Genomic DNA, 27903 nt, shown 5'->3' with positions numbered 1-27903 from the left:
TGGAAGGACTCTGTTTTTTTTTTGTTTTTTTTTTTTCACTTTTGCGCGGGTTTTATTGCGCGCTAAACTTATGACTACGTAAAAAAACACAGAAAAAAGTGCCATAGTTGCTCTTTCATAACCGTGGCGAATTCAGCGCGACCTGAGGCGAGGCTTCAACTCGGGCCCACCTCATTAACATACGCGTTACACGCGGAAATTATCTCGGCAGGCGAGCAAACAGAGCGTTCATTTCATCGGGACAGGGAGGGATTTGCTTCATTTAAGGGTAAAATTCACCCCCTTAAGATATTGACCACTAATTGCAGAGCTAAGGAACTGTGTATTTTTTTCTTTGAGAAAAAAGAAACAAAAGAAACCAGCAGCCGGGAGCCCGCGCTTAAGCATGGTGTTCCGGAAATTAAGGTCATCTCATTATGTACTAAATCCTCGAGACGTAGGATTAACTTACTTGCGCAATCTAATTGCGGAGCCCTGCATCCGTGCGGGGATTAACGACCGTCCGTTGGAAAGTGAGCTACGTTTCCTATCCTTCGATTAAGCCTTTTAAGTCCATTACGAGCGTACGGAGCTGGTTTATTAATGACGCAGCACTTTTTGCTGTATCGTTGTTTTCTTACTGATAGTCTCGTTCGCACAAATGCCTTTGGAGTTCCGTGCGTTTGGGAGCACGTATTTCGACGTTTCGACGTTGTTATCGAACGACTGCTATTATGAGAGTCGTTAATTGCACGTCGAATCGGTTGGCGCATTTACCAGTTATGCATACTCACCGGCATTATTATTAGCGGTCCTCGTGTTCTTCGCAGAGAGACAGGAAACGTGAGCAAGTTGGTAAAACTCAATTCGCGGTTTGCAAGGTTAGGCGTAATAATAAGGGATGCGGACTCGAGAGAACTGAAAGAAAAATTCACAAACTGTCCTTTTCGTTCCTCTTGCGGCTATGTATTTTTCTGTAGCCTATAGCCTCCTATATATATATATATATATATATATATATATATATATATATATATATATATATATATATATATATATATATATATATCCTTTCAGTTACGTTATCCCGTAGCTTATAGTTCCGTTATCCCGGCCTCTTTCCGTTACCCCTATCCACTAGAGCTTTCGCAGCTCTGGATTCGCGATTTCTTCGCTGTCATGTGACCATGACACTGCGTTCTTGAATTCCAGGTATAGTGGCGAAGATACGACAAAAAATTACTTAATTTCAATGGGATAGCGTTAAGGGCCGTGTCGCAGAAAATCCGGTATCAGCGTCGGCGTCGGCGGAGTTTCCGTGAGCGAAGATTCCCGGATATATTTAGGTATATGTATATGCCACGCCTTGCTATATGACATGCGGTATATGCGGGTTATATTGCCACACCATTCTATCACTAAAGTTTCCCGTACCTTGTCTTACATTCTTGACAAAGTTATTCCTCGGGAATTTTTGAGAATGACGGCCCACAAACAAATGTCACGAAACAGAACACCCACAGCGCATCCCTTTTATGTTAAATCTTCTCATACCGAAATACTAAAAGTGCGAAACGATAACGGAAACCTGAAAGTGACGTAATTTTATTTGGCGCGGTTGTGCACTATCTCCGGGATCGGCCCACGCAAGAGGCCACGTTTCTACCAGAATGCTCGCCTTCGTGCATATAGCGTTCGCCGCCAACATTTCCCGGTAAACATTACGATCCTGTAAGCTGTAGTTGCTGAAAAGCGTGAGAAGCTGTCGGGGATCTTTGAATGCTATCGCGTTCAACTCTGCCCAGTTCCGGACACTTATGCAACCGGCCGTACCTCAATAAAAAAATGTAATAAAATAAGAACCACCGGCGAATTAAGAGACAATCAGCACCGAATTGCATTCGATGCAGATATCTACCTCAAGTTCTTTTTTTTTTTTTTTTGGTTCTTGGTGCCTTGTGTCGGGGGAATCGATTAGCAGGCACATACCAACACAGAAGTGTTTTGTTCAACTTCTGCAACTACGTGCTTCTCGTGTAATACGCTGTCGAAATAGTTTGATGGCAGCCGAAGAGCGAGCTCGAGCAATTATATGCATGTTGTGTTCGTATGCTCATGAATGATGAGGCAACAATTCCGCGTCTTATGGCGAGTTCCTGTTTAAAAAGGATTGATTAATTCACGCTAGCTGTGACGAGGACATCAGACGCGCCGTATAGCGAAGCAATTTACTTTTCTGTCTTTCATGGCCTTTGGTTTGTGTAGTAAAAGAAAAATGCAGTTTTTCTTTCATTTTCCTTCTTTTTTTTCTTTTTTTACTTTCCGGAGCTTCGCGCACTAGTGCTCTCGAAGTTTCCCGTTAATTTGATGAAATCGGTTCCGCTGATAGCGAAAATCGATAACGCCGCAGATATTGTATTGCAGCATGTGTCGGCCCCGTTGTTAAGCGAGACGGCATTAAGGGCTTGCTTTGAGCGCCCGTTATCAACGCTGAGAGCAAGCGATTGCGTTAAGCGAAGCCCACTGCCTGCTTGACGACAGCGCGCCGGGCTTGAAATCGATTCGATGGAAACCCTGGTTCTCTCGCTCTCTCTCTTCGTGCCCGGGAAGCGCAGCTTCGCCTCGCGCACGTGCGCTCGGCGGAGAAGCCTGATTTACAGAGCGGACGAATTGGATGCCGAGGTCCGGGGGGTAGCTGTTTCCGGCGATCGGTATACAAGGGTGGTTTGTTTTTTCCCGAGCTCTCTGCGATATTCTGCGTTCGCTCGTTAGGCTTAGACATTTCCGGCCGCACTTAAAGGGAGCGCGTAACTAGTGGCAATGATAATCTAGTTGACAGTAATCACTGTGATTAAAGTAGTACCGTCCTTTGTTACGTGCGGAATATTTGTATACGGGGTGTACTTTTTCATTTTCACTAGCCGAACGTGCAAGCAACGTTGCAAAGTTTTATGTTCAGCTTGTTTTGGTCCAACTATGAGCTGACTGTGTTGGTTATTTTGGGCCTGTTTCGAGACGGCAATCCGCTTGTGTGGGTTTAACTGGTCAGTCTGGTTTGAAAGAAAGGAAACCTCTTTTTTTAGCTTAAGGTTTTATTTTGTGTTTTCCCTAATAAAAGGGGAGGTCAGTGTGATGCAATCAAAGAAATAAAGAATAACAGCCGTCGCAAGACGATACACTTAAGCGCTCCGTGCAGCATTAACAAGAAAAGAGGAAATGGATAAATAATTATGCGTCACTTTTGTTTGGTAAGATACTGCGCGTCACTTTGAAGGAACCTTCTCGTAAAACCGTTGTATCCTCTGTTTGAGTCTTCGATACTTGTCGCCTCAGTGGCGTCAGGACGTTCGCTGGGGAGCATAACTACCTTTTTTTTTCTTTTTTTTTTCAGATGCGCTTAACGAGTTTCTCTCAGTGATGAAAACGCGTTTACGGTATGATTCTAGCAAGAGACAAGAGGACAGGTGTTGCTGTACGTGATTGGCCGCGAGTATCGTGTTTATCTCATCTACATTGCAAGGCCTGATTCGGATAGTTTGACATGACGCCATGTGATACCGTTTTCAACGCCGATATGTGGCAGCCATAGCGTTTGCAACGATGATACGCGACAGCGGCATAACACGTTTGCATGACAATTTGCGATAACCATGGCGTTTGCAATGGCGATCTGTGACAACGATGGCGTTAGCAGTGGCGACCTGTGACAACGATAGCTTTCGCAAAGACAAATATGTGGCAACGATAGCATTTGCAACGTCGATTTGTGACAACGATAACGTTTGCAACGACAAATATGTTACAGCAGTAGCGTTTCCAATGACTAAAGGAAAAAAAAAATGTCCGTGCGTTTGCAGAGAGCTGAAATTATATCCGTCTGCTCATTTCAAGGGTTTCGCGGCAGTCGCATTGCAGTCTTGCGCAATTGCACGTTCTTTTGAAGCTTCTCTGTGTTTTTTTCGACACGGCCCTTCCATTTCGGCGTGTCAGATACTGAAATATAGCGTACTCGTGCGCGTTTTTATTTGTTACATATTCCTGTTTGAACAACGTGCGCGCTCCAATTATCGATCCGGCGCTCGACTCTCGCCTTGCCTTTTCCGGTTTTCTGCATTTCTGTTTAATTTCCCTTTGCTTACACAAACCTTCTTGTGTCAACTGCTTGAGGCCGGTGGTTGCTGCGCGCCCCTTCCGAAGGCGGTTGCCGGCCTGTTTTAATAAAAACAACAACAATAATAATAATAATTAATAATAATAATAATAATAATAATTATTATTATTATTATTATTATTATTATTATTATTATTATTATTATTATTATTATTATTATTATTATTATTATTATTATTATTATTATTATTATAGAGCTTTCGCAAGGGATACCTGTCGCGCGTGAGTATTCCTAGAACCTAGTTAACGAATTTAAAAGCGCGAGAGCCGATTATATTTATCTTTGAACTCGTCACTGCGCGTCTCTGAGCTAGTGACGCAAAACTATCGATAGCGCCATCGCTAGCGCACTATTATTCATAACGATCCATAGTTCCCACGATGGTGCAATATCGATATAATGTAAGATCGCGTGGCAAATACCGCCGCGTATAGACCTTGCAACACAAACTTCGCGACGCTTTCCTTGTTCCCAAATGCATGATCGATCTGAATATTAATGACGCTCAGTTATCGCTAGATTTCTAGTAATGTCACTGCTCGATATGAAACTGCAGCGCACACGCAAGAAACGAGGACATAATGAATAGCCACCAACTCGCCCAACTTTCAGTACTTTTACAAATCACCACTCAAGAATTGCAAAGCTATCGAATACCGCTTGCCGACAGCGATCATATCATAATGATATCGATAGTACTACTATTCATAGTTTTTGTTACACTATCGATAGTTTCATAGCGAAATATCGTGATGCTGCCCACAGTAATGCCGTCGATCGCTTTTTTTTTCTTCTTTTTTTTTACATTATTGATGCTCCGAAAAGAAAAATTTCGATACTATCGATAGTCAATTTACCGATAGTTTTGCACCACTAGGAGTCTGAACGCTTTAACTGTGGCTTAGTTTACCCGCCGCGGTCGTTGCACTATTGAGGACGAGGTCGCGTGCTCAACTCCCGCAGCTCGCGGTCCCATTCCACTGGGGGCGGAACGCAAATGCTTGATTCGGGCACTCGACAAAGGAGCCGACGTGGTCAGTCAAACAAATCCGGAACCTCCTATTACTATACGGCGTCTTTAGTATAGTTCGGGCGCGTTGCTTTGAGCCGCTGTATAAACGGCTTCGAAAGGTCAGGCGTGGGTTAATCGAAGTATCACCCGCCGAGGCCGGCGGCTCAGTGAGTGTGCGTGGCGTTCTGCCACTCGAGCACGACGTCGTGGGTTCGTTGGTGAAAACTACTATACGGTGTCTGTTATAGCCCCTGTGTAGCCTTAGGAGCAGCCAATCAATCAATCAATCAATCAATCAATCAATCAATCCTTAATGAACCCCATGCAGGTGGTCATAATTATTCCGGAGTGTGGGGCTACAGCGTGCCTCATAATCATATCGTGGCTTTTGGCACATAAAACCCCAGAATCTTTTTATCAATCAATCAGCATATAAATCAATAAGGACGGCCTCGTTGCTGCAGTAGAGAGTGCTGCCGTCTCGTTCGTGCGCGCCCCATCACATGTTTTTCGTCATTCGCGAATGCACGTGTGTGTGCGGAAGTGCAGAATATACATGCAACCTCATTCTTTTAGGCTTACACACAACCTATACAGACATGATAGCATCGGATTGTAATTCGAATATGCGAGAAAACGTAATTCTCTTACGCGGGAAACTTCTTAAACACAAACCCCCTTTCCAGCTGCCGGTTTTCGGGTGAGCACACCACGACAAATCCCCACCAACTAGAGGCTAGCGGCTTCGCTGTAAAACTCGCCGTACCATATACACGCAGGTTGTGTATGCCATGCGTAGCGCACGTGGCAAACACGCAGTTGATGACCCGCCAAGCAAGCGGCTCATCTTGGGGGCAGCGACCATTCTCCTTCTCTTCACAGACACGCGCGCTTGCGCTGACAACTGCCGTCAGCGCTGTCACATCCTTTTTGTGGCCGCTTCACAACGCAACAAAACGCGATGCGTCGCGCGCGATGCCGCAGCCCACGATGTTCTACAACCCTGTCGAAAGCAACCCGTGCGCAACCCCCCCCCCCCCTCCTTCCCCGATAACGTCGTCATCCTGTAATCCGACGATACGAATGTATGGCAGACCCATTGTGGTTACGTGGTGTCAGTGAATATTGGGCGCGTACGTGTGTGCGCGCGCATGCGCGCATGGTTGTGTACTACCGACCAAGAAAGTTTACGGACCACGGGATTTCAGAAAACGCTAAATATCCGAGCAGCCTTTAAAATTAGCCAGCAAAACCGCACATCACAATGTTGTTCACATATACCAGTAGAGGCTGGAAATGGGAATACCAGGCTGCATTTTGAGGCTGTGGAGGTATTCAGCTTTTTGTAAGATCCCTTGGTCAGTAAACTTTCTTGGTCGATATATAGTACATGCACTGCCTTGCATATTTTTATTCTTATCATAAGAAGTTACCTAGTTCGCACTCTGATTAGGCACGATGGCCTTACTCTGTATGAATGCACTCAAGTGGACTCCTTGTATCATGGCCTTAATGCAACACCACACAAATTGTCTTATGGGATTCGCTGAAGGAACAAGTCATAGAAAACAGTTCAGGAGACCCTGAGTCAACTGGAGTCGCAAATGCAAGACACCTTCACGACTACTCCACCAGAGTTTCTATGGAAACAGTCAGATTTTTTCACCCACTGTTTGTGTTGTTGCACAAACTTTTGGACAACTCGGAAGCATGTGTGGAATCTCAAGATGCCGAGGAATCCTGATCGTTTGTTCTTCACTCGGTTACACAGTTGTGAAATGCCGTATGCAAGAGATATGCCAGGTGATGCCTTCTTGTTACTGGGCGTGCGCTGCATGGCGTGATGTTCCACGTGCGTTGCGGCACCGTCTGCCGGCAGAGGACGCGGGAGGGAGTCCTGATTGTTTGTTTTTTGTTTCAAATCCCCACCACCCGCAGGCCCGAGACAAAGGCAGACTCCTCGCGTCGACGTCACACGTCCGGAAACCGCCAGCTGCTGCCCCTCAACGATGGAAGCGACGCGATGGACATGCTGTCGCTGCTTGGCATTCATCGACCGGAAGAAGGACAGGTAATGCAGCTGTGTCTATAAGTAAGCATCGCGTTTGCAAACATTCATGTTGCAGACATTGTACAGGCAGATGGAGTGGGGTCATATCAACACTTTGATCATTTGGAACTGTGACCAGCTCTGGTATATTGTGATGATCTAAAAGTTGATTGCTTTAGCTCACACTTGTTTTGTTAACGCTCGTATATTGCCCAGAGGTTGTATTCGCTACCCTGTCTGTTGTGATGGCACAAATGCAGTTGGCATCAAAAGGTTATGAACTATGGATTTAAAAAAAAAAAAACCTGACTATTTTGGCAGCTTGGTATTTGTACTTCTTGCCTGTACTAGTATTGGTAGTGGTACTAGTATTAGTACTATTAGTACTAATACCGCAGCTTGTACTAGTAGCCTGTAGCAGTATATTGCTGTATGGTTTTACTGGCTACGGTCACAAAAGGCTAAGGTTCGACGTTTTCTCGGATTCTGCAGTCCATAAACTTTTATGCTGAGTGTACTCTGGTAGAGAAGGGAGCGTATTCTGTGAGTGTCCACCTAGTGGACATGTCCATTTCGTCTGCTGCAGAAGTGCCGATTGGCTAAGGATGCCCGTCTGCATCTGACGTGTACTCCAGCACAGCCAATAAGTTAAATAAGTCTTTAATAGTGCTAAATAAGTCTTTAAAAAGACTGATTTAACATTCTCTGAGTGAACATGCAGGTCACAGTGTTGTGTACTATGTATATGCAGTACTTGTACATTTATAGGGAGGACGTATGTAGATACTATAAGAAAAATAGTGCTTAGGCAGTGACATCAAACCATTATGTAATGCTCGGTGTTATGTGCATAGTAACCTAAAGCAATAGCTGGACTCTGTACGATTAGGCTATCATTATAGAATAAGCTTTGTGCATATTAAAGTAGACTACCTACCTTTGCTAAGCAATTGATATGCGAAGGTGAAGCGCACGTCATACAGTTGCAACTTCAGAGTTATAAGACATAAAGCCAGTTAGTGTTGCAGAAAATATTGTAAGAATTTGTGTCGTGTAACTGAGGGATTCAGTGGACTACTAACTACCATGATGGATATTTTTTTTCAATCTAAGAACTTGATAGTCATGCTCAGCCACAGGCTCATCCAGTTGTTTCAGAGCACATGCAGTTGTGGTTAGCTACCTGGTTGATGATGGTGGCCAGCATGGTAATGGCAGTGATAGTAGTCCATCAGTTGCGTGTCCACATAACGACAGTTTAAAAAATAGGTTTGTTGGTTCATTGCGTGGTGCTTATGCAGTGGTGTATCTCTCTTCTTGAACGTCTTCAGTATCTGTCCTTCGGTCCCTACCTGGTGTCTTCACGCCAAAACCACATGTCGGCTGTTCAGTTTCGTTGGTCGAAATCTCATGACCCCGACGTCGGCCATCACGGCCACTCTCAGGTGAGCCTTCTTTTCTTGTACAAGTGACGTGTTGCCCAGGAATCCCTTAGTACGAGTGTTACTTCAAATAAGATAATTTAGTGTAAGAAAATCACACATTCTGTACCTTAAATTCGAAATTTGACCATGATTTTCACTGGAGAAAGGAAAATGATGCACTTTTAAGATTTCTCATCTTAGTAGCGTTATTGGACAGGTTTGGACAGTGTCCTTGAAGATGCTGCAACGTTTTAAAACTTTGTTCCCAGTATGCAACAGATAGAACTCGAATTGGTTCAGCAGTTGCTTAATAAGAACATTCATGCATTTCACATTTATTTGGATGGAGATATCAAACCTGAACCCAAGCTGAAGTTTCATTTACATGCATTTGATTGTACCAGTTTAGTGTATGTGCTCATAGAACCATATTTAGTCAATTATAATGTGCCCTCATATGTAACGTGTGCCACATTTTCAGAGCGATAAATGAAGAATACATTGCCCTCTATTGTAACACGAACCCTAATTTTTATATTTCAAGAATTTATAACTTTGATGGCCTTGATTTCTCACTCACAAATTTTTCATGGCAAGAGAGAGAGAGTAATTGTGATTTGTTCTAAATTGCGAAAAAAATTTATTTTATCTGAGCTGCAGTGGAGCAGGCATCACACATCATCACTATCACAACATCTATCAACACCATTTCACCTTTGATGCCATCTATGGCATTTGAAATACCGTATTTCTCAAATGCCTTGCAGATCGTGACAGGCTAATGTACTTGCAGAATGGGCACAAAATTATTAGTCTCAAAGGTGAAGCGACGTGGGGAGTGGATTGGATTACAGAAATTCCTTATGCTAATGATGACAGCTCATTTCTGTAGTTTTTGTTTCGTGCTAGAATCTAATGTGCATGCCATTTCTAAGAGCATCTTTCTGCCAAAAAAGTGTGTGTTACAATCGACTAAATATGGTATTCATATACCATATACCCTTGAGTTAACTGCCATAATTCGTAGCGTTTTTCTTTTTCTTTACACGAACTGACTGTCTAGCCACTCTGTTGGTCAACTAATGGTCAACGTATACTAATGGCACATCACAGATACCTACATATTCAATTCACTTGCTTTACATATGATGTATGTCTGCAGGGTTCATGTTGTCTCTGAGTATATAATGAAGGACCCAGATAACCCCTTCAGAAGCCAATTAATTATATGTACTGAAAATTTTGTTTCCCCTTATTAGATGTGCTTCTTCAGAATCGTGAGAAACGTATATCTGCAGAGCACGTTAGGAATTTGTCACCGAGTTTTGTCAAGTTTCCTGAGTGTAGATTCCATGCATTAACTCTCTACAGGAACATCAGATATGAGAACACCAACTAGTTCATGTCTAGCATACTTTGAAAGCATCTATGCACCCACTGCCTGATTGCCTGGTGCAAAACATTGCGAAAAAACAATTAACAAAGTGAACCCACTGCATGACGACATACTAACATCGAGAGTAAACATGTTCTACATCAGGCCTGATTGCATTATGTTAAACATTTACATCGGACAATCATGCCTGATGTGAAACATTGTGAAAAACAGTTAAACAAGTGAGCCCACTGCATGGCTACATACTGGCACCCAAGCCGTCTGCATTCCAACTCATTTTTCTAAAACATGGTGCGTTTCGCGTTTTCAAACATTTTCAATCTTGCAGCACAACTCCAATCAGAAGTGTTCCAATGTATATGTGGCACATTTTAAATATCAATATTTTCATCAGTGCAAATTGCTTTTGATGAGCTCTTTTGAAATGAAATTATGGGGTTTTACGTGCCAAAACCACGATCTGATTATGAGGCACGCCGTAGTGGGGGACTCCGGAAATTTGGACCACCTGGGGTTCTTTAACGTGCACCTAAATCTAAGTACACGGGTGTTTTTCGCATTTCGCCCCCATCGAAATGCGGCCGCCGTGGCCGGGATTCGATCCCGCGACCTCGTGCTCAGCAGCCCAACACCATAGCCACTGAGCAACCACGGCGGGGATGAGCTCTTTTGGCATGCACGATTGTGCACAGCACCTAAAGGGATACAGATACCATATTTGTCACCCTTTAGGTGCTGTGCACAATCGTGCATGGATGAGCTCTTTTGGCATGCACGATTGTGCACAGCACCTAAAGGGTGACAAATATGGTATCTGTATCCCTGACTCCAAAATTAAATTCGTTGTCACTCAGTTGTTGTTACTACTTTGTGTCTGTTCCTTTTGATGCAGTACGTGACTCGCTGCATTTCTCATGATACGGGGACGTCGGCCACCACGCCTCCCAGTGCCAGCAGCTTGGATAAAAGTGAGCATTTGTTGATTCCATTCGGTTTGCAGCATTTAGGGCCAGCTGCAGTGAACTTTTGGATCGTGTGAAAAGCCTAGTTTCAGTTAAACTTCAATATAGAATGAACATGGATATTGAAAATTATCTACTTGAGTGAAGTAATAACTTTAGAATTTGGTTGGCCATGCTTTATTTCAGCGAGTATTCTACTTCTATAACAAAACCAAAATTACAAGCTCCAAGAAATATCCGTTACCGTGAAGTGAATACCTGTTTGCTTGCAGCTCAATACATGTATTTCGGTTGCAAAAATTTCGAATACTCGGCAAAAGTAACTTGGAACGGCACTTTCTGGGTGCACATGTGTTTTGGCTAACGGCTTGGCTTGTCTTGGCTGGCCTAGCGCCACCAAGCCAACGTGCCAATCTCGTGATTACACCAGTCACGCGGTTGCATGTTAATGACGTTGCAAAGTGCGTTTTTAATCTCAGACTCGTCTTTTCTGACGGTGCAGGTTTTGAGTGGAACACCAAAGATGACGTGAGCCTTCTTCCGTGTTGTGGTACACCTGTGCCATACAGCCCAGACCTCCTGGACAACCCGGAGCTGATTGCGGGGAAGCACAGTACCATGCTCACCTTCCCTTCGTACATTGTGAGTTGGCTGGTATTATATATGCTTCTTTCAGTACAACAACCTTTTTGTGTGCCTCTGTACCAAATGTTGCTTAAATGGGAGAGCCAGGTACACGTGACTCTTTTTGCTCAATCACTTGCTCATTCACGCTCAAATTTTGCACAGATGTGGTGCATTGTGGTGGATGCCTCTTAATACCAAGTTTTGGTGACTTACTCGCCTGTGTCATCTAGAGCAGATGCGGGGCAGTGTTCTCGAGTGATCACTTTTGAGGACGCGATCACTTTCGTCAGATTTTGCATGACGACCGACCGCGACAGCGGTATACGTCGACACATCGGTGCTATGTCATGTGAAATCTTGTGAAAGTGATTGTATCCCAAAAAGCGATTGCTCGAGAATACTGCCCTAGAAGCATACATCATCTGTGGCAATGCCAGACAAAAAATTTTTTGGGGAATGGAACGGTGGCGTGTTGTCTGTCGTTGTTATGGTGAATGAATGAATAAAAGTTTGTTTTGTTATTTACAACACTTGTTGGCTTCAGCACTGTATGGTCGAATTTGTATTCCTTAAAACAGCTTAGTTTATGGGACTCGCTGTTACCAACAGACTGCGGCTGTTGTGTGTACAGCCTTATGCCAGACACGCACTGTGCCTTTGATTGCTTTAAGACTGCGACGACTACAAATGAGCACCTTTACTACTATTTTATTACCGAGTAAGGATGTACCCAGTGGTTATGATGAAACAAGGTGTGTGCCATGTTTTGTCATTAAAGTGGAACATGGTCCTAGCGCTCCACTTCTGCAAAGCCTGCACTATTGGAACTGAATGCTCAAAAGATGTATTATCGACCAAAAAAAAAAAAGTTTACGGACCAAGGGATCTGACAAAAAAGCTGAATATCTCCGCAGCCTCAGAACACAGCCTCGTATTCCCATTTCGAGCCTCTACTGGTATATGCAAACAACATTGTGATGTACGGTTTTACTGGCTACCTTTAAAGGCTGCTCGAATATTTAGCGTTTTCAGGAGATCCCGTGGTCCGTAAACTTTTTTTGGTTGTTAGTACATGTCTTTGTTGCCATACTGTTTCCCTGCAAGGTCGTCTCTTATCAGCTGTATAATCCTTGCGATTCTCATGTGAAAATTGAATTATGAATACGCGTAAATTTTTGCCTTTTAGTTATCGTGTCTTTTTAAGATGTATACCCACACCAGCCCATCTCGTTTTCTATCATGCTGTACGTGTGTCTCCGACGTCTGGAGAAAAAAAAATGCCTCGCTCGCTGAAGTTTGCAATGTGAAAACGTACAACCTTTCTTTTGCAGACTTCCATTATCGACTATGTGAAGCCGTCAGACCTGAAGAAAGAGCTGAACGACAAGTTTCGCAGCAAGTTCCCACACATCCAGCTCACCCTCAGTAAACTGAGAAGGTGAGCATGCGTTCATTACATATTCTTTTTTTTCTTCATATTTAGTGCCTCTTTTATGATGCTATCACTGTTGTGACAAACTGTGGACCTCACTAGTTGCAAACACAAGGACGAACAACAAACGTGGAGCCTCTGTGGGGTTTTGCTAGCTCCTGATTCTGAGTCAGTGTTCGTGGCAGTCGAATGGCTTACATAATCAACTGCACACGTAAACATAAATCACGCAAGGCAACATGGAAAGGATGAGTGCAATCCTGTCTCAATTGTCAGGAGCATGCGCGATCCTGTCCGAGTGCAATGTGGATATGTTGGTTGTGCTTGTCCTTTCCGCACGAAGAAAAGTGGACACGAGAAGTGCAATTCTGTCTGAGTACAATCAGGGTTTCACGCTCGTGCTGTTCGGGTTTCTTTGTGTGGTTTGTCAGCACAGCTAGTCGTGTTAACGAAAATGCGGCAGGGAACACACCAAGATGTCCTACTCAAGCAAATGGTCATTGGCACATCACTGTGAGATTCCGTATACGCAAGTGTAGGAGACATGACAACATCAGTCTATTAAGCAGGTAGTAGTCGTGCAATTTCCTGTCACAAGAAACTGTTTAACTGCCTTTCACTTTGATATTTGAATTTGTTAGTATATTTCACATTTAGTTGCTTTGTATCACTATCTCTGGCAGCTTGCATTGAAAGTCTGTTGTAATTGACATGAAAAACACAGCTTTTTATGGAGTGAGAATTAAAGTTGGCATGTTTGCCAAAAATAATTTTCTGATGAGTTTATTTTAATAGCATTGCTGGCCTTGTTGTCTTTGTTGATGAAGACGCAAAACTCCCAGTGAGCAGGCCCTGTAATCAAAGGTGGGGGTGTGCTGATTGGTCTGGTCCTGATATACCAGCGCATGATGTGCATTCTCACAAAGGCTAGGATGTGACAGAGACACCAACAATGACAAAATAAGTGTAGTGTTTCGATCACACATTTTGTGCGTCGAATTACAGTCATTGTGCCGTAGTGTTAGTTGTGGACCATTGATAGGGGTGCATAATATCAGCTGTGGTAGCCATATGAAGCCAACAGAGAATGACAACAAGGAAGGCATAAGGGGAATTGTTTGTTTAATTTAAATGTGGAAATGATAAATAAAGGGATATGAGAGTGGACGAAAAAAACATCTGGGCGCAGGTGGGATACGAATCCACGTTTTTGCATTACGTATGCGATGCCCTTACCAATTGAGCTATCACGGCGCCAGTTTCCAGTCCACTTTTCTTTACTATTCTGCCTAGTCTGGCTTCCTAACGACATGGTAACAGGACAGCTAATTTATTCTCTCTTCCAATAGTGAACAGATTTGAAAAATTATGGTGGTTGAACACTCCCTAGACAGTACTTTACAACTTCCAGCATATTGTTACGTGGACGTACAGTAGGGAAACTGTTTACAAGTTGTATTTACAAGGGGTAGAGAGCACTGGCCAACATGGGAAGCCAGCCGACATCAAACAAGGTATGTCGTCGTCCACAGATCAGTCAAGAGGCCGCCTATGGGTACGTTTCACTACATCGAAGTGTCAACATCATCTTCTTAGAATAGGACGTAGCAATGTAACCAAAGCTTGCAGTGGGGCCTGGTGAAGGGCACTTTGAAAGATTCTGTCGGCAAGTGACAGTTCTAATGTTTTTCTTTTTTTCTTTCTCCTCTATCTCTTCTTTTCATCATCCTGGGATCCCGCAGTCTGAAGCGTGAAATGTGCAAAATTGCTTGTGGAGAGGTAAGTCATTTCTTAATTGTCTCATGTGCAGTGCTTCTTATTATTAATACAGACTTGTCCACGATTCTTGTACATCTGTAAGCAAGCGGCTAGATAGCTACTATACTGAGTGTTGCACAAATATTAGTGCCAGGTACACACAACTCTACCAGCTAAACCACTCTCTTGTGTGCGCTAATTACGCACTGAGGTTAATTTTATTGTTTGCTAGCGTCAATTACCCGTCCTGTTCGTAATAAAGTAGAAGAACGTGTTAAATGCAGCGATGCCACAAAAAAAATGTTGATCTTGCAGCAATGGAATGGTGGTGCCATCTGTCATTGCTGTGGTGAAATGCACTTTTCGCTGCAGCGACGACAGATGGTACTATCATTTCGTTTCAGCACGATCGACACTTTTTGAGTGGCATTGCCGAAGACTTGGCTTTACTGTGGATGAAACAGGAAAGTAATGGCCAAACATGCAGTATTAAATGGCATCCACGGCAAAACGCTATTCTGTGTTAAATTGAAGTTGAAACTAGCCATTGGTTTAACTGGTATAGGAGCAGGGTTCTCCCCATGGTGGGCAGCGGTGGTAATGCCGTCCACCGCTCAAGTTTTCCGCCCACCGCTCTAGATGACCAGTCAAAATTTTCTATTCTTTTTTTCTGCGATCCTCGGCTGTTCCTTTTTCATATGGGGAAATATAAGAAAGAAAAGCAACTTAGCAGTTGAGAAAATCGCACTTTCATAGTGCGCCGGTAGAAAATCGGGCAGTCGGAAGGTGCAATCTCACCGCGGAGCGTGCGAGAGGAGAGATCTGACCTGAAATAGCCATAGCGCCATATTTCGCCTTGCAGAAATAAAGCAAAAAAAGTGAACGAAAAATGAAACCAAGAAAACTAGCGTCGCGATTCGTTACTGCTGCCACGTGGACAGAGGAAGTGCTCCGATTGGCTGGCACAGATTTGAATCACTGGCGTGTGTTTTGCACGCGCTTTGACAGCGGCGAGCTATGCATTTCTTTGTCCTGAAAAAGTTTGGCGATTGCGGTAGGATGCGTCGCTTGCTCGTGTCAGTTTAATTAATGCATCCAAACTGCAAAATTGGTGAACTTACAATTCCCAATGATGAAAAAGTCGCATCGCGAAAAAAATTAAAAAAAGCAGCCTTAGTTGCCCCCCCCCCCCCCCTTATGTCTCGAAATGGCCACCCCTCAAAAATTTATGAGGAGACCACTGCCATATAGCTATGTATAGCTATGTGCACTGTATGCAGCACTCACGTAGATGGTAGTATCAACGATCACAATATCCAGAGCCTTTCCCAGCAAATGTGATTTCTCAAAAGGAAAGACATTGTTAAAGTGTTTGATCAAGCGTGATGAATCGCCGACTGAACTTGACCAGCTGGTGTGCTTGATAAACGTTTTCTTGACATCAGAATGAGCTGTACTTTAGCTGCGCAAGAAGCAGGGCCAGTGTAGGGTCAGTGTAGGGCTACATTGGACCTACAACGAACAACGCTGGCCCATCATTGGCCCCACTTGCAGTGTTCATTTCTTACACCCTTCGAAGCAGTCACAGATTGTCATTACTTCTTGAAAGTAGTCTGGTGAGATAAACTACAGCGAGCCTTATTTGTTTGAAGGTCTTCCAGTGTAGCGATGTCATTACACAGGTCTGCAGGGCTTTTACAGCAGGCACGAATCTCTCCGTACGTTCTGTGAAATTCACATTTCATGTAAGAAGATGTTTAATGCTGTGTTTCGAAATGGGCAATTATTCGGGATATTGCTGTTCATCATATGGCCTCGGCAGCGAATGATAAATGGCAAAGTCCACCCTCATTGTTTTTAATTACACACGGTGCAAGCTCGGCAGTTTGCCAAGCTGCGCCACTAGCACGCAAAAGAAAGTAGCACTAGTTCTCAATAGAATGTGTGCAGTATATTGCGTAGTTTTGCTGTTCAGTGTCCTTGGTGCTTATCGAAGAAAGCTTAGCAGCAGGTTGAAAGTATTACAGAATTGTCTTCACGCATTGTTGTAGAGTGAAATGATCACAAGTGAAATAAATGTAATTTCTAGTCACTACTGCATAAAATGATCATGTGCTCCCATAGTCCTTCAGGTGAAAGACGAGTGCCAAAATGATTTCTTCTCGCAATTACACCATGAATGTACTCTGAACTTGTCGCAGTTCATGAGCCATTAATGGAGTCGGAAACAGTGTTACACTTGTGCTTGGAGTTGCACTTCAGATATTGCACCAGTGTGGTGCAGAATGCATAGAAAGCTGCAGTAACTGTTGCGTTTTGTTTGATTTCAGTGCGGCATTGACCTGTTGACAGTGGCCCAAGCTTATGTTTTCTTTGAGAAACTCATCCTTAAGGTAAGTCGAGTGTAACATGATTATGTGATCAGTTGCGAGCATCACCAAACAGGCGGTTGTCCTAGTTGAGATTAAGAATAAGACAGTGAAGTCAGGGCAGACTATGTAAAGCATAGAATAGATAACCAGTGGTCTGTTAGAGTTGGGGAATGGGTGTTAATGGAGGGAGGTGCTGTCAAGGACAGTAGAGGGGGGTAACTGGAAAATTGCTCGGAGAGGCCTTCACCCTGCAGTGGGCATAGAATAATAGGATGATGATGATGGTGGTGAGCATAAGTTAACTTCATTCTGCTGTTACTAGAAAAGTGAGGCCTGCTGACATTGCGAAGTGAGAAGCACTGGGCTTCTTTGAGCAACAGGGTGGCTTGTCTGCACATTAACTGCGCATTCTTGAACCTAGAACTAAGTCTCCTAGGGCCAAATGTTATATTTCTATGCATGGTTGTTTAGGAAATGCATAATAGTGGGCAATCTCAGTAAAATTTGTCTCGCTTTAAAGTAACATTTTCTTGAAGCTTAGCAGCCATGTCGCTTTTCTAACCATAATGGTCAAAGCATGAAATGTTCGTGTAATTTGAAACAGATAAAGCAGTATTTCTGTGTGCTAGTAGGAAGTACGAGTTTTCTATACAAATGCTCGCAATTTGACAATGCAAACCTATTTTAAATGCATGAGATATGTATGGCCAGTTAGGTAAACTACTGTCAGGCATAATGTTATTCTTATGGTAACTCAGCCAGGTCACATAACCTGGAGAACTTTATTCTCCGTATGAAGCTTCTGCAGCCATTGACCATCCATAGCAGAATGTCATCATTTATATCAAGCCTATTTGTGACACCACACATTTTAAGAGGCTTCATCACAGTACTATCTGCACAAGTGCTGGCCACCGACATTTGAATAGAAAAGAGATATTTACATTTGCTTGTACTAAAATGTTGAGAATTGGGGTTGGGTACAGAGATACAGTAATACCCTGTTAACTCGAAGTAGTAAAATCTGGAAAAAAGTTTCGAGATAAGCGGAGTTTCGAGATAGCCGAATTCACGAAAATATAAGCATAACCACCGCGTAAAGCCAACATGACGCCTTTCCAATATGGCACCAATAACCGCCGACTTCCTCACAAAAGCTCAAGTGTACCAGGAGCGGTACATTTAGTAGATCATTTTTGGCGATATTATGTGCGACCCAGAAACCGACACGTCGGTCGTATATAGGCAACAGCGAACCTCGCACATATTTGAGATTTGCTTTATTTCACCATTATGGCACATCAGTACAGAACAAAAATGTACATACATAAGCGCAAACGCAGATGCATGTTGACACCGTGTTTGAAACCGAGTCACTCTAAAAATCTCGCGAACGTACTCGGTTCACCGTAGTTTTAGACCGAGGATAACCGAGGATTGCAGGCCTGGACGGTATTTTGTAGCAATGCGTTATGCTTTATTCTATGCTAGCGTTATCATCTACCGCTCACGGCTGGCTAATCCCATTGATAACGTGAGCGGACCGTCGCTCTGACCGCTGACCAAGAGCGAAAAGCACGAAAAGGCATTAGCATCAGAAAAGGCATCACTACAATATATCAGCCCTGGTTTCACTTTTTGGCGATACCACAGCTGTGCAAAAAACTACAAAAAAAACATTTCGGTACTGTCTTTTTTTCAGAATTTTCGCAATCTGGGGCGCGATCTTGTACGCGTTCCAAAATGGAACGGATTGAGCCGCACACGATTGGTCAATTTGATTGTCACGGTTCAAATTGACCAATCGTGTGTGGCTCGATGGAACGGACCGCCTCCGTTCTATTTTGGAACGCGTACAAGATCGCGCCCCTGGTTTCGAGATATCCGGAGTTCGGCGCAGTGGTGTTTCGAGATGAGGGGTGAAAAACCCATGGAGTTGACACCGTGCCAGGGAAAAATTCGGTTTATCTTATTATTCAAGATATCAGAGTTCGAGTTAATGAGCGTTTACTGTATTCTGAACCAACTATACGGCCCATGCTTGTGGGATGTATATGCTTGGAGTTGAGAAAATGTGGTGCGCATATAAAACGAGATATAATGTTAATATTTAAATTATGATCCTCACTCCTTTATTATGTTTGTCAGCGTTCTGGAATATAGGCATTTTACATGCCTATATTTCATATTTATGATTCTGTGCTAAAGCAAGATCATGTATAGGTACAGCCAGATACTTGATATTTTCTAATATCTATCACAGTTCATATAGGTCTGTGAAAGAAGCTGACATTGAAGTTCGAGGGCTGCATAAAACCAACCAGAATCCATGCTTTAAATTGTGACGTAATTAACTGATAACATTGTACAGCTTGACTGTGCAAGCATGTGACTACAAGTTTGCTGCAACTCTTGCTTTCCCATTTCACCGTATTTCTTTTTTTTTTTCCTTTTCCACCATAGCTGCTGATTCACAAGCAAAATCGCAAGTTGTGTGCCGGAGCATGTCTGATGCTGTCGGCCAAGCTTAACGACATCAAAGGCAACGAAATGCGCACCCTCATTGAGGTAAGCCTTGGCTAGACCAACTTTGCATTCACACTAAGTGCACAGAGAAGCTTTGTAGTGCCACCTAGCATGGGTTGGGCCATAGATGGCTGTTGCCTTTGAGGTTTGTGTCGCACATTTGCGCCATCTGGGACCCCTCCTTTTATGCCACCCAATAAAAATTCACCACGTGCAGCAGGGCTTGGGACATGAAAAAGGAGACTATTCATGTCACCGAATGCAGAGGTGGTGGTCACGTAGTAATGAGTGAAATAACTTTTATTGGAGGTCCGGCGAGGACGCGAACTTGTCGCGCACCTGGCTAGTCCCACGTCGGGACCGGCAGGTCTAGCCCACCGGCCCGGTCGCGGGCACGTCGGACAGCCAGGATTTGCTTGTCTATAGCGGGGCTGCGCAGAAGCGAGTCCCAATTCTCCTTGCTGAACTTGGGGTATCTCGACCCGCACTCCCAGAGCATGTGTGCTAGAGTGGAGGTATGCTCGCAGGACGGGCAGGCGTCGTCGCGATATACGTCAGGGTAAACTTCGTGTAGAACGGCCAGACACGGATATGTGCCGGTCTGTAAAAGTCTAAGAGAAACAGCTTGCACCCTATTCAATTTGGGGTGAGGGGGTGGAAAGACCCTTCTAGACATGTAGAAGAATTTCGTAATCTCGTTGTGAGTAGTGGGAGCATCCCTGTGGCCGTAGGGGGGAGGGGTGTTGGCTCTCCTTACAGAGGAAGCGCGGTCGGTGAGGTCACGCGCAGCCTCGTGAGCAGACTCATTGAGGTTCGGGGGAGCACCCTCGACCGACCCTACGTGAGCAGGAAATTATTGAATCGAATGATGCGTGAGAGCATCCGGACTGGAAATGCTAAGACGAGCAGCTTGCTCGGCACGTGGTAATCGCAACTCAACAGTCAGCCCAGTGTTGTGGTTCAAGGCCATGCAATGACCATGTCACTGAAAGCTGTCAAATTGGCCTTTCCATTTGTGCAATTAAAAAAAAAAGTTATATGTCAGTAATCTTTTAAAATCAGCCTTGCCATTATTTGGGTTACCTCAGCTGCAGTCTCCATATATTGCTGTTCATGCTTGGATTTTCGCTTCATCTCTTTAAGAAGTGATCACATTAAGGAAATTCATTCTTTTATAATGTAGTTGAGGCTTCACACATTGCCCTGTAGTGACATTATCGCACCCAGGAAAATATTGCCTTGTTTGTTTTCAACAGAAACTCGAGTGTGGCTTCCGGCTGAATCGAAAGGACCTGCTCGATTTCGAGTTCGGCGTTCTGGTGGCCCTGGAGTTTTCCCTGCACCTGCCAACGTGGCAGATATACCCGCACTACCAGCGTCTTCTGTACGAGTCTTGAGACGAACTTACGACGGGGCACAACAGAAAGAATGAACTGTATGTCGGTGCCCGTCTTCAACCAGACCAGCAGGAGTGCCCGCCGTTCTTCACCAGAAGCTGTTGACAGCCTCATGTGGTGCAGTGGTTCCTTTCAACTGCAACAGTGTGCGAAGCACCTAACTTAATGCTAGCTTCCACGAAACACAGTGGAGAGGAACAATCTGTGGCTCACTTGAGCATGCTACCACACTCAGCACAAGGTGTTCTTAAGCTGTAGTTGTCTGCGGCTGTTGTCTGCTACTTGATGAACAGTTGTAAGGTGCAGTGCATTGAGCGAACAGAACTGTAAATGAACTTGCAACTTTTGCTGCTGTCTGTGACCTCATAGCAGCAACTGCCAAGTCGTCTGGAATGTTTCCTGTTGCGTTGTTTGGTGTCGTCTGCAACGGTGCCTGCAGCGTCGTCTGCAACATTGCCTATGGTATCTTCTGCAACGTTGCCTGGAAGGACATCCGCAACACTTGCTCCCACTGTGCGCATGTATTTGCGTGCGTCTTCTGCCCTGGTGTACGCTTGGTACCAGAAATGCAAGTCGGGTGTACCACACAAAACGGGTGTGCCGTAGCGTGCATGTTCTTTTTTCAACTTGGCTTCATTGCCAAGTGCTCTGCAGGGCCACACTAATAACTGCATACATATTCAGCTGATGTATCACCAGCTGGGCTCTTCCAAGCTGACCTGTTGCAGTCTGTATTTGTTCCTGGTCAGCTGTAAAGAAGAAAAAAAAAAGTTTTCCATTTTCTGTAGTCTAAACATACCATTTTTGTGGTAAACTATGTGCTGTGGATTGTTTGTAATATTTGCTAGAGAGGGTGCAAAGAAACACCAGCGTCTCTCATTTTCTTTTTTTTCATTTTCAGTTTTTGTTTTGGAAGAGTGAGCGCATGAGTTTATGGAGTGTTCTTAGAATGGCAAAGCAATGTTGTCATTAACAGTGAGTACTAACCTTAACCAAACGTTTATAATTGGTTTGCTGGGGAAGCAGTGTTACATATGCTACATTCTTGTGATAATTTTTGCAATGAAAACCCATGGTATGTTCTACCACTAGTCGGGCTTTAGGGTATTTCAGTTAAGTTGACCATGCTGATTATGGCGATATATCTGCCCACCAAAATAGACTGAAATCGCAAGAAAATTGGGAGACATACAAGTTAAATACCTGCTAGGACAGAGTTGTAAACATTGTGAAGAGTAACATTTGTTTAGGCTTCTTGAAGTGTACATTTTAAGGCTTCCTTTGAAAAATGCAAGAATACTTGCTAAACGCATCATTACTAGCTGAAATCCTCATTTAGGCATTGAGAACTCATTGAGAGCAAAATGGGCGTTTAATTATAATGTACAGATCTCGTCGAGAAAAATGTTCTAAAGGCTTATATTACTTTCAAGTCATGGTCAAACTTACGCTGTGTTGAAAGATTTTACATATATACAAAAGTTAAAGAGAAAAGATAAAATCAAACACATAATTCAGGTATGGTTGTGGCTTCATGCCTGACATCTTGTTTGCGAGGTGAACGGTTGTGATGGTGTCTTAGTCATGTTTCTTTGGTGCATCAAAGAGATCTGCCGAAAGCAAATAGTACCTTTTTTTTTTTACATCTTTTTTACCTTTGTTACTTTGTTACTGCAGCCTTTATTTATTTTAGAAGCAACGGTGCTTATTTTGCTGTTTTGGTCTTTGATACCACATTCTCATCTCTAATGCGGTTTTAGGCATGGATTTGGGTGACATATACTGAAAAAAATAAGAAAAAAAACTTGAGCTATGCATTAGTATCCAGTGAAAAAAACTTTTGTGTTATTGTATCTCTTAGTGGTGGTTCTATTCTTTCTGTAATGGTGATGTGAATCAGCTTTGTTTGCAATGTAAGATCATATACTTACTAAAAATTGGTCACCTATCAATCTGTACCTATATTCATTTACGTTCATGTACTACTGTATTCATGCTATCGCTTACCAGCATTAAAAGTAGCCTGTCAGAGCAGATTTCGATAAGGGAAGGAAAAGTGTATTGGTGTATGGCACTGTTAAACAAGCCTGGTGTCATTCGTAGTCTCTTTACAATTTTTCTGGCAACATTAAAGTTTGGTGTGAACACGCACGGATGACGTCAAGCTTAACCAGGAACAACATGGTACGACACAGTGTCCAGCATGACTTTGCATTATAATCATTATAATGGCACATGAGATGAGCATGAAAGATGGCTGCTTCGTTTGATGGGGAACCTATCAAACCAGTCATTAACTTGTTGGCTGCAGCTGTTAGTGTGTCAAGCTGTAAGTCAAATCAGATGTTGAAAGAATGAAAAATGCAAAGAATTGTCATGAGACATGGCCCCTGTTTTTTTTTGTTTTGTTTTTTAAGGCTTCTCCTGTACAAGCGAGATAGAATTAAGTATAAAGAGGAAAAATCAAATTAAGGTGTGGAGATCTGGTTCCACTTTGGCCTGTGTGGGCAATACTGGTTTAAGTTACTTGCAGATTCCAAGCTTCGGAGCTACTACTATATCGTCGTGTTTATCCTGTTCTGACACTTATCTAGTGGCAGCCTTTGCAGATCGCCTCATGGAAGTCTCATGTTTCTCTGTTCTTTCATGCAAGCCTTTTTTTTTTCTTCTTTCACATATAAGTTGGTTCAGCGGTTAAATCATAGCAACAACCTGCTCATTACTTCTTCATCGACAACAGCAAAAGGCATATCTTTTCTTTTCCTCTCGTTTATTGTCGTGACTGTCAACATTTGCAGACAAACTGCGTTGAACAGTATTTCATTGTATGCGTTAAATAATGATAATAGTCTATGCGAAGATTGTGAAAGTAATGGAATAGTAATGTACAAAAAAGGTGCTTGAAAGAAACAGCTTGTACATAAGAAGGTCAGTACGATATAGAAATGCTAGCAAGTACTTGTTGATGGATGTGAAGCTGGTAGCTGTGATTTCATTTTTTTTTTCTTTAGATGTTTCATTTGCATCATATTTCATTCTTTCATTTTGTGCATGCATCTTCTTAGCCATCTACTTGCCCAAACTATGTTGTGTTCATGTCATTGTTCTCACGTTCAGGCATGGTGTGTGTTGAATTTTTATGCATTGATGTTTTGTTAGAATATCTTTCGTTGAGTTAGCCTTTATTCTTCTCTTCTTTTTGAGAACACCACGACTGTTCCTTAATGTCATGCTTTTTTTATCTATCACTTATGTTTAAAATCCATGATCATTACCACCACCATAACTAATGCTATAGCAAGCACAGAAGAACGTTGTTGGTACATTACTGGTTCATACGACTTTTCTGTTTACACACTTGCTCAACAAAATTTTGAAAATGCTTAATTTGGATTTCGTGGTTTTCATTTTTCTTTTACGTATCAAATTGTACCATCATGAATCCATAAGCCCTCCATTGTGCATCTAAAAAGCAGGCATAATGTATGAACCAGGAATGCATCAGTGAAATGATATTGCACATGACTTTAATTAAGCTGATTCCTTCACAGAATCTAAAGCCAATTATTCTGGTAGCTGCATGTACTGCCTTACGTTATGCAGCTGATCTCGTGCAAAAGTGATTCCATAATGTGGTAATTGTGGAACTGAATGCTTCTGGCAGGCAATCCAGTCATTGAATCGCTTATTTGGTTGAAGAATTTCTGCACGTGCTATGGCGTTTTGTTAAGGCACTTTGACAGTGCCTGGAACATTGCACATACTTAACTGTACAGCCAGCCACAAAAGATTATGGGACAGTCCATGACAAATGTGAATTTCTGCTCTGTTGAGGTGTGGCCCTTCTAATTTAACAGACCACTGTGTGCGCTGCAAAGAGTATTACCAATTGAAGCTTTGAATTCTAGGCTGCGCCTCTAGGCTTCACGGGAATAAAACTTTTTCGCTATTACCGTGTCCCGTAAACTTTTGTGGCTGACTGTAATTCACGTGAACCTGCACAATGTGATGTACTCTAACAAGCAAGCATACATCAAATGTGTCATCTCAGCAGGAGCAGCAGGACATTGTTTGATTTCAGGACTTACAGTAGTTGCACTGTATTATGGTGGCAGGATGTCATAATTATCATGATCAGTTGACCAAGACTGTGTTGTACTTTTTTTTTATACCTTGTCATTAATAAGCAATGTAGTGTACTTAAATTGTTTAGAATTTACCAAGGGTAGGTGGTTAAAGTGTCCACTTTCTATTTATTTGTGCTGCACAATTTCAGTGCATTCGTACTAATATGCAATTATGTGCTCTTTCTCATAAAGGTCTTGCATGTTATGCAAATGATGTCAACGTGATTGCTTTGCATGCGCACCCAATGTCTGCGGCAAGTTCAGGGTGCACGGGATAGTCCCATTTTTCGTTGTAGTATTCATATGCAATGTTGAGTACACGAAATTTGATTGTAGTGCACCAGTTTCAGTTCTATTCAGCAAGTCTGGCTTTTTAAATTTGAGGTATTATTTGATTGAATCTATGCTGCGAGCCTTGCGAGAGACAACCACGAATTTGTTTTTAAGAAATGTTCACTCCTGTTGTGTGTGAATTCAAATCTGACATGCTAATGTGTGACAAGTAGTTTTTCCGTTGGACATTTGGTCTAATTGGACAGTTTAATGCGAGGCATTTGCCTTTAGCCTATGCAACATCTTGGAAGCTATTTGAATGTTCCCTTTCATATTGCGCAAGAGTGCATATGTGTTGCGTGCGTGATGATCAGCAAGTATGTTTTTCTTTACATTGTCACCTTCACCACCTACTCTTATTCAGTCAAACCTCAATTATAAGGAATGCAGTCAAACCTCGATATAACAAATCTTGATTTAATGAAATTCGCGATGTAACGAACTATTTTTATTTCCCCATATTAGTTCTATTGAATTAATGAAACCTCGATATAACGAAATTCTCGATATAACCAAGTTTTCCGCTGCAAGTACAACTTCGTTATATCGAGGTTTGACTGTACAGATATAACGAATGTATAATGAATTAGGTAGCTAAACTAAACAATTTATCTAAGTTCTTGCAAGCAGTGCAAGAGAAACAGCTTTACAAGTCGCTTGAAATTTTGACATTCAGTAGAACCTTTGGAATAGTTGGTTGACGTAATTTTTCCTCAGTTCGCCAGCTGTACTAATTATTTGTTGCTTCTGTACCTGGGAGTTCCTACTGTCATCTAGGCACTGCCACTTGCGATTTCTTCATTGTTTATACAAATTGATGAGTGTCGAGAGGAAAGGGATTCTAGAGAAGGGTAATGTGGTGCTTAATTTTTCTAAACATCGTCGACGGGAAAACATCTTCCAAGCCTCGCACTGTCTGTCAAGTTGCTCAGCATGCAACAGTTGCGTTTGAACTTGGAACGACACAGGCATGCCTTCTCTGTGTAGCACGTGTTCAGTAAAATGTATTGAAAAATTGTATTTAGATGCCCTAAAGTGTTTGACATATAGCTGTATGTTTGCCATCACTACAGAAAGCACCCAGTGATTGACAGTCACACAAATCTCCAAAGCTAGCTAGCATCAAACAAACATAAGAGTCTGTGCTTTCTACTACTAAGTCTTTTGCAATTGTAACGTGCTTCTCCTGGTTTTGTAGCTTGCAGGATAGTTTAGCAGCTAATGACCGACAAGCAGTGTCAACGAGCATTGAGATTTTCAACAACGCTGAAATGCTACAATTATAGCGATAGTTGACTAGCAGTGCCTCACTGCTGCAAGAGTGGTGGAAGCTTTGCATTTAGTCACTGGCAATGATGTGCAGTTGCAAAGAGAAGTGATGTTCATCTGAGAGTGCTTATCTTATCTGAGATGCTAATGATATTGATGCTAATTAAATCCAGCCTGTGGAACGCTCACCTCTCTACTCTCTCTGTAGCACAAAATGCTTGCTTATCTGCCGTGTCCATTTACAGCAGACAAATAAGCGTGGTAGGCATGCGTCTCTATTTCCTGTCTTAAAGCACCATCATGCCCTTCTAGCCACATGTCACTTGTGCCCAATGCAGATTAAACTGTGCCCCAAGCCTTAGGAACTGCACCGTTGTCACAGTGCTTTGAAATTAGCAGCGTTTACTGTTCTAAAGCTCATCACTTTGCTTGCATTGTGAAACTGTGCTCGCAGTCCGTTACTGCCGCCTCAAGTATGAACTTGTCATCTGCAGCCGTTACATAAGCATGTGTGCATGTGTGGACGCTTTGGTTGATCGAGAGTTGGCGCGTGATAAACATTGTTGAGAGAATGTGTTTGCAGAATGTGCATTTTTGGGGTGATCATCCCAAGCGTTGTATTTAAACAGTACCTGTAAATGTCGTCAGCTGCTTTTATCAGCTGTCTCTCCTTCTTTTGTGTGTAATACAGTCCACTTTTTGTTTGCATTTTTGTGTATTATGTGTTAGCGTATAGCATGGCTTGCTAGAATGCACGCTTAATATACCCCATTCAGCATCACCTATGAAAGGTGTGTTACAGATAGCGTTAGAGCAAGCTCGAAAGGTTGTTATGCCAGGCAATGTGAATAGTTTCACAAAAATTGGTTGGAAAACAAACAAACGAAAAAAAATACAGGAATGCATTGGCGCTGTGATGGTACCGGATTCCTCCGATATGTTGGTGCACAGAAACATGGCATGTACCTTTCCCTTCTGCCTCACTTCTGCTTTATCGATTTGAAATTAATCAACATCAATAACAACTGACACTAGATGACCACCATGCAGTCTTCAGAGATTCAAAG

At 42.9% G+C, this 27903-nt stretch overlaps 1 protein-coding gene across 2 annotated transcripts in view; it reads left to right on the top strand.

The window, feature by feature from the left end:
* LOC119466039 (CDK5 and ABL1 enzyme substrate 2) overlaps positions 1-27544 on the top strand; it is a 122433-nt gene extending 94889 nt beyond the window's left edge. For both annotated transcript variants that reach the window (XM_049657355.1, XM_049657356.1), the window contains exons 5-13: positions 7102-7234; positions 8545-8658; positions 10926-11001; positions 11498-11637; positions 12954-13060; positions 14797-14833; positions 17143-17205; positions 19648-19752; positions 20967-27544. In XM_049657355.1, coding sequence (XP_049513312.1) covers positions 7102-7234; positions 8545-8658; positions 10926-11001; positions 11498-11637; positions 12954-13060; positions 14797-14833; positions 17143-17205; positions 19648-19752; positions 20967-21107 — 916 coding nt within the window. In that variant the 3' untranslated portion in view covers positions 21108-27544. The remainder of the gene's footprint in view (positions 1-7101; positions 7235-8544; positions 8659-10925; positions 11002-11497; positions 11638-12953; positions 13061-14796; positions 14834-17142; positions 17206-19647; positions 19753-20966) is intronic.
* Positions 27545-27903: the final 359 nt, after the last annotated feature.

This window comes from Dermacentor silvarum, chromosome 10 (assembly GCF_013339745.2).
Source record: "Dermacentor silvarum isolate Dsil-2018 chromosome 10, BIME_Dsil_1.4, whole genome shotgun sequence".
NCBI classification, from domain to species: Eukaryota; Metazoa; Arthropoda; class Arachnida; order Ixodida; family Ixodidae; genus Dermacentor; species Dermacentor silvarum.
Note: the sequence above shows the minus strand (reverse complement) of the source record. Positions and strands in the feature narration are given on the sequence as shown.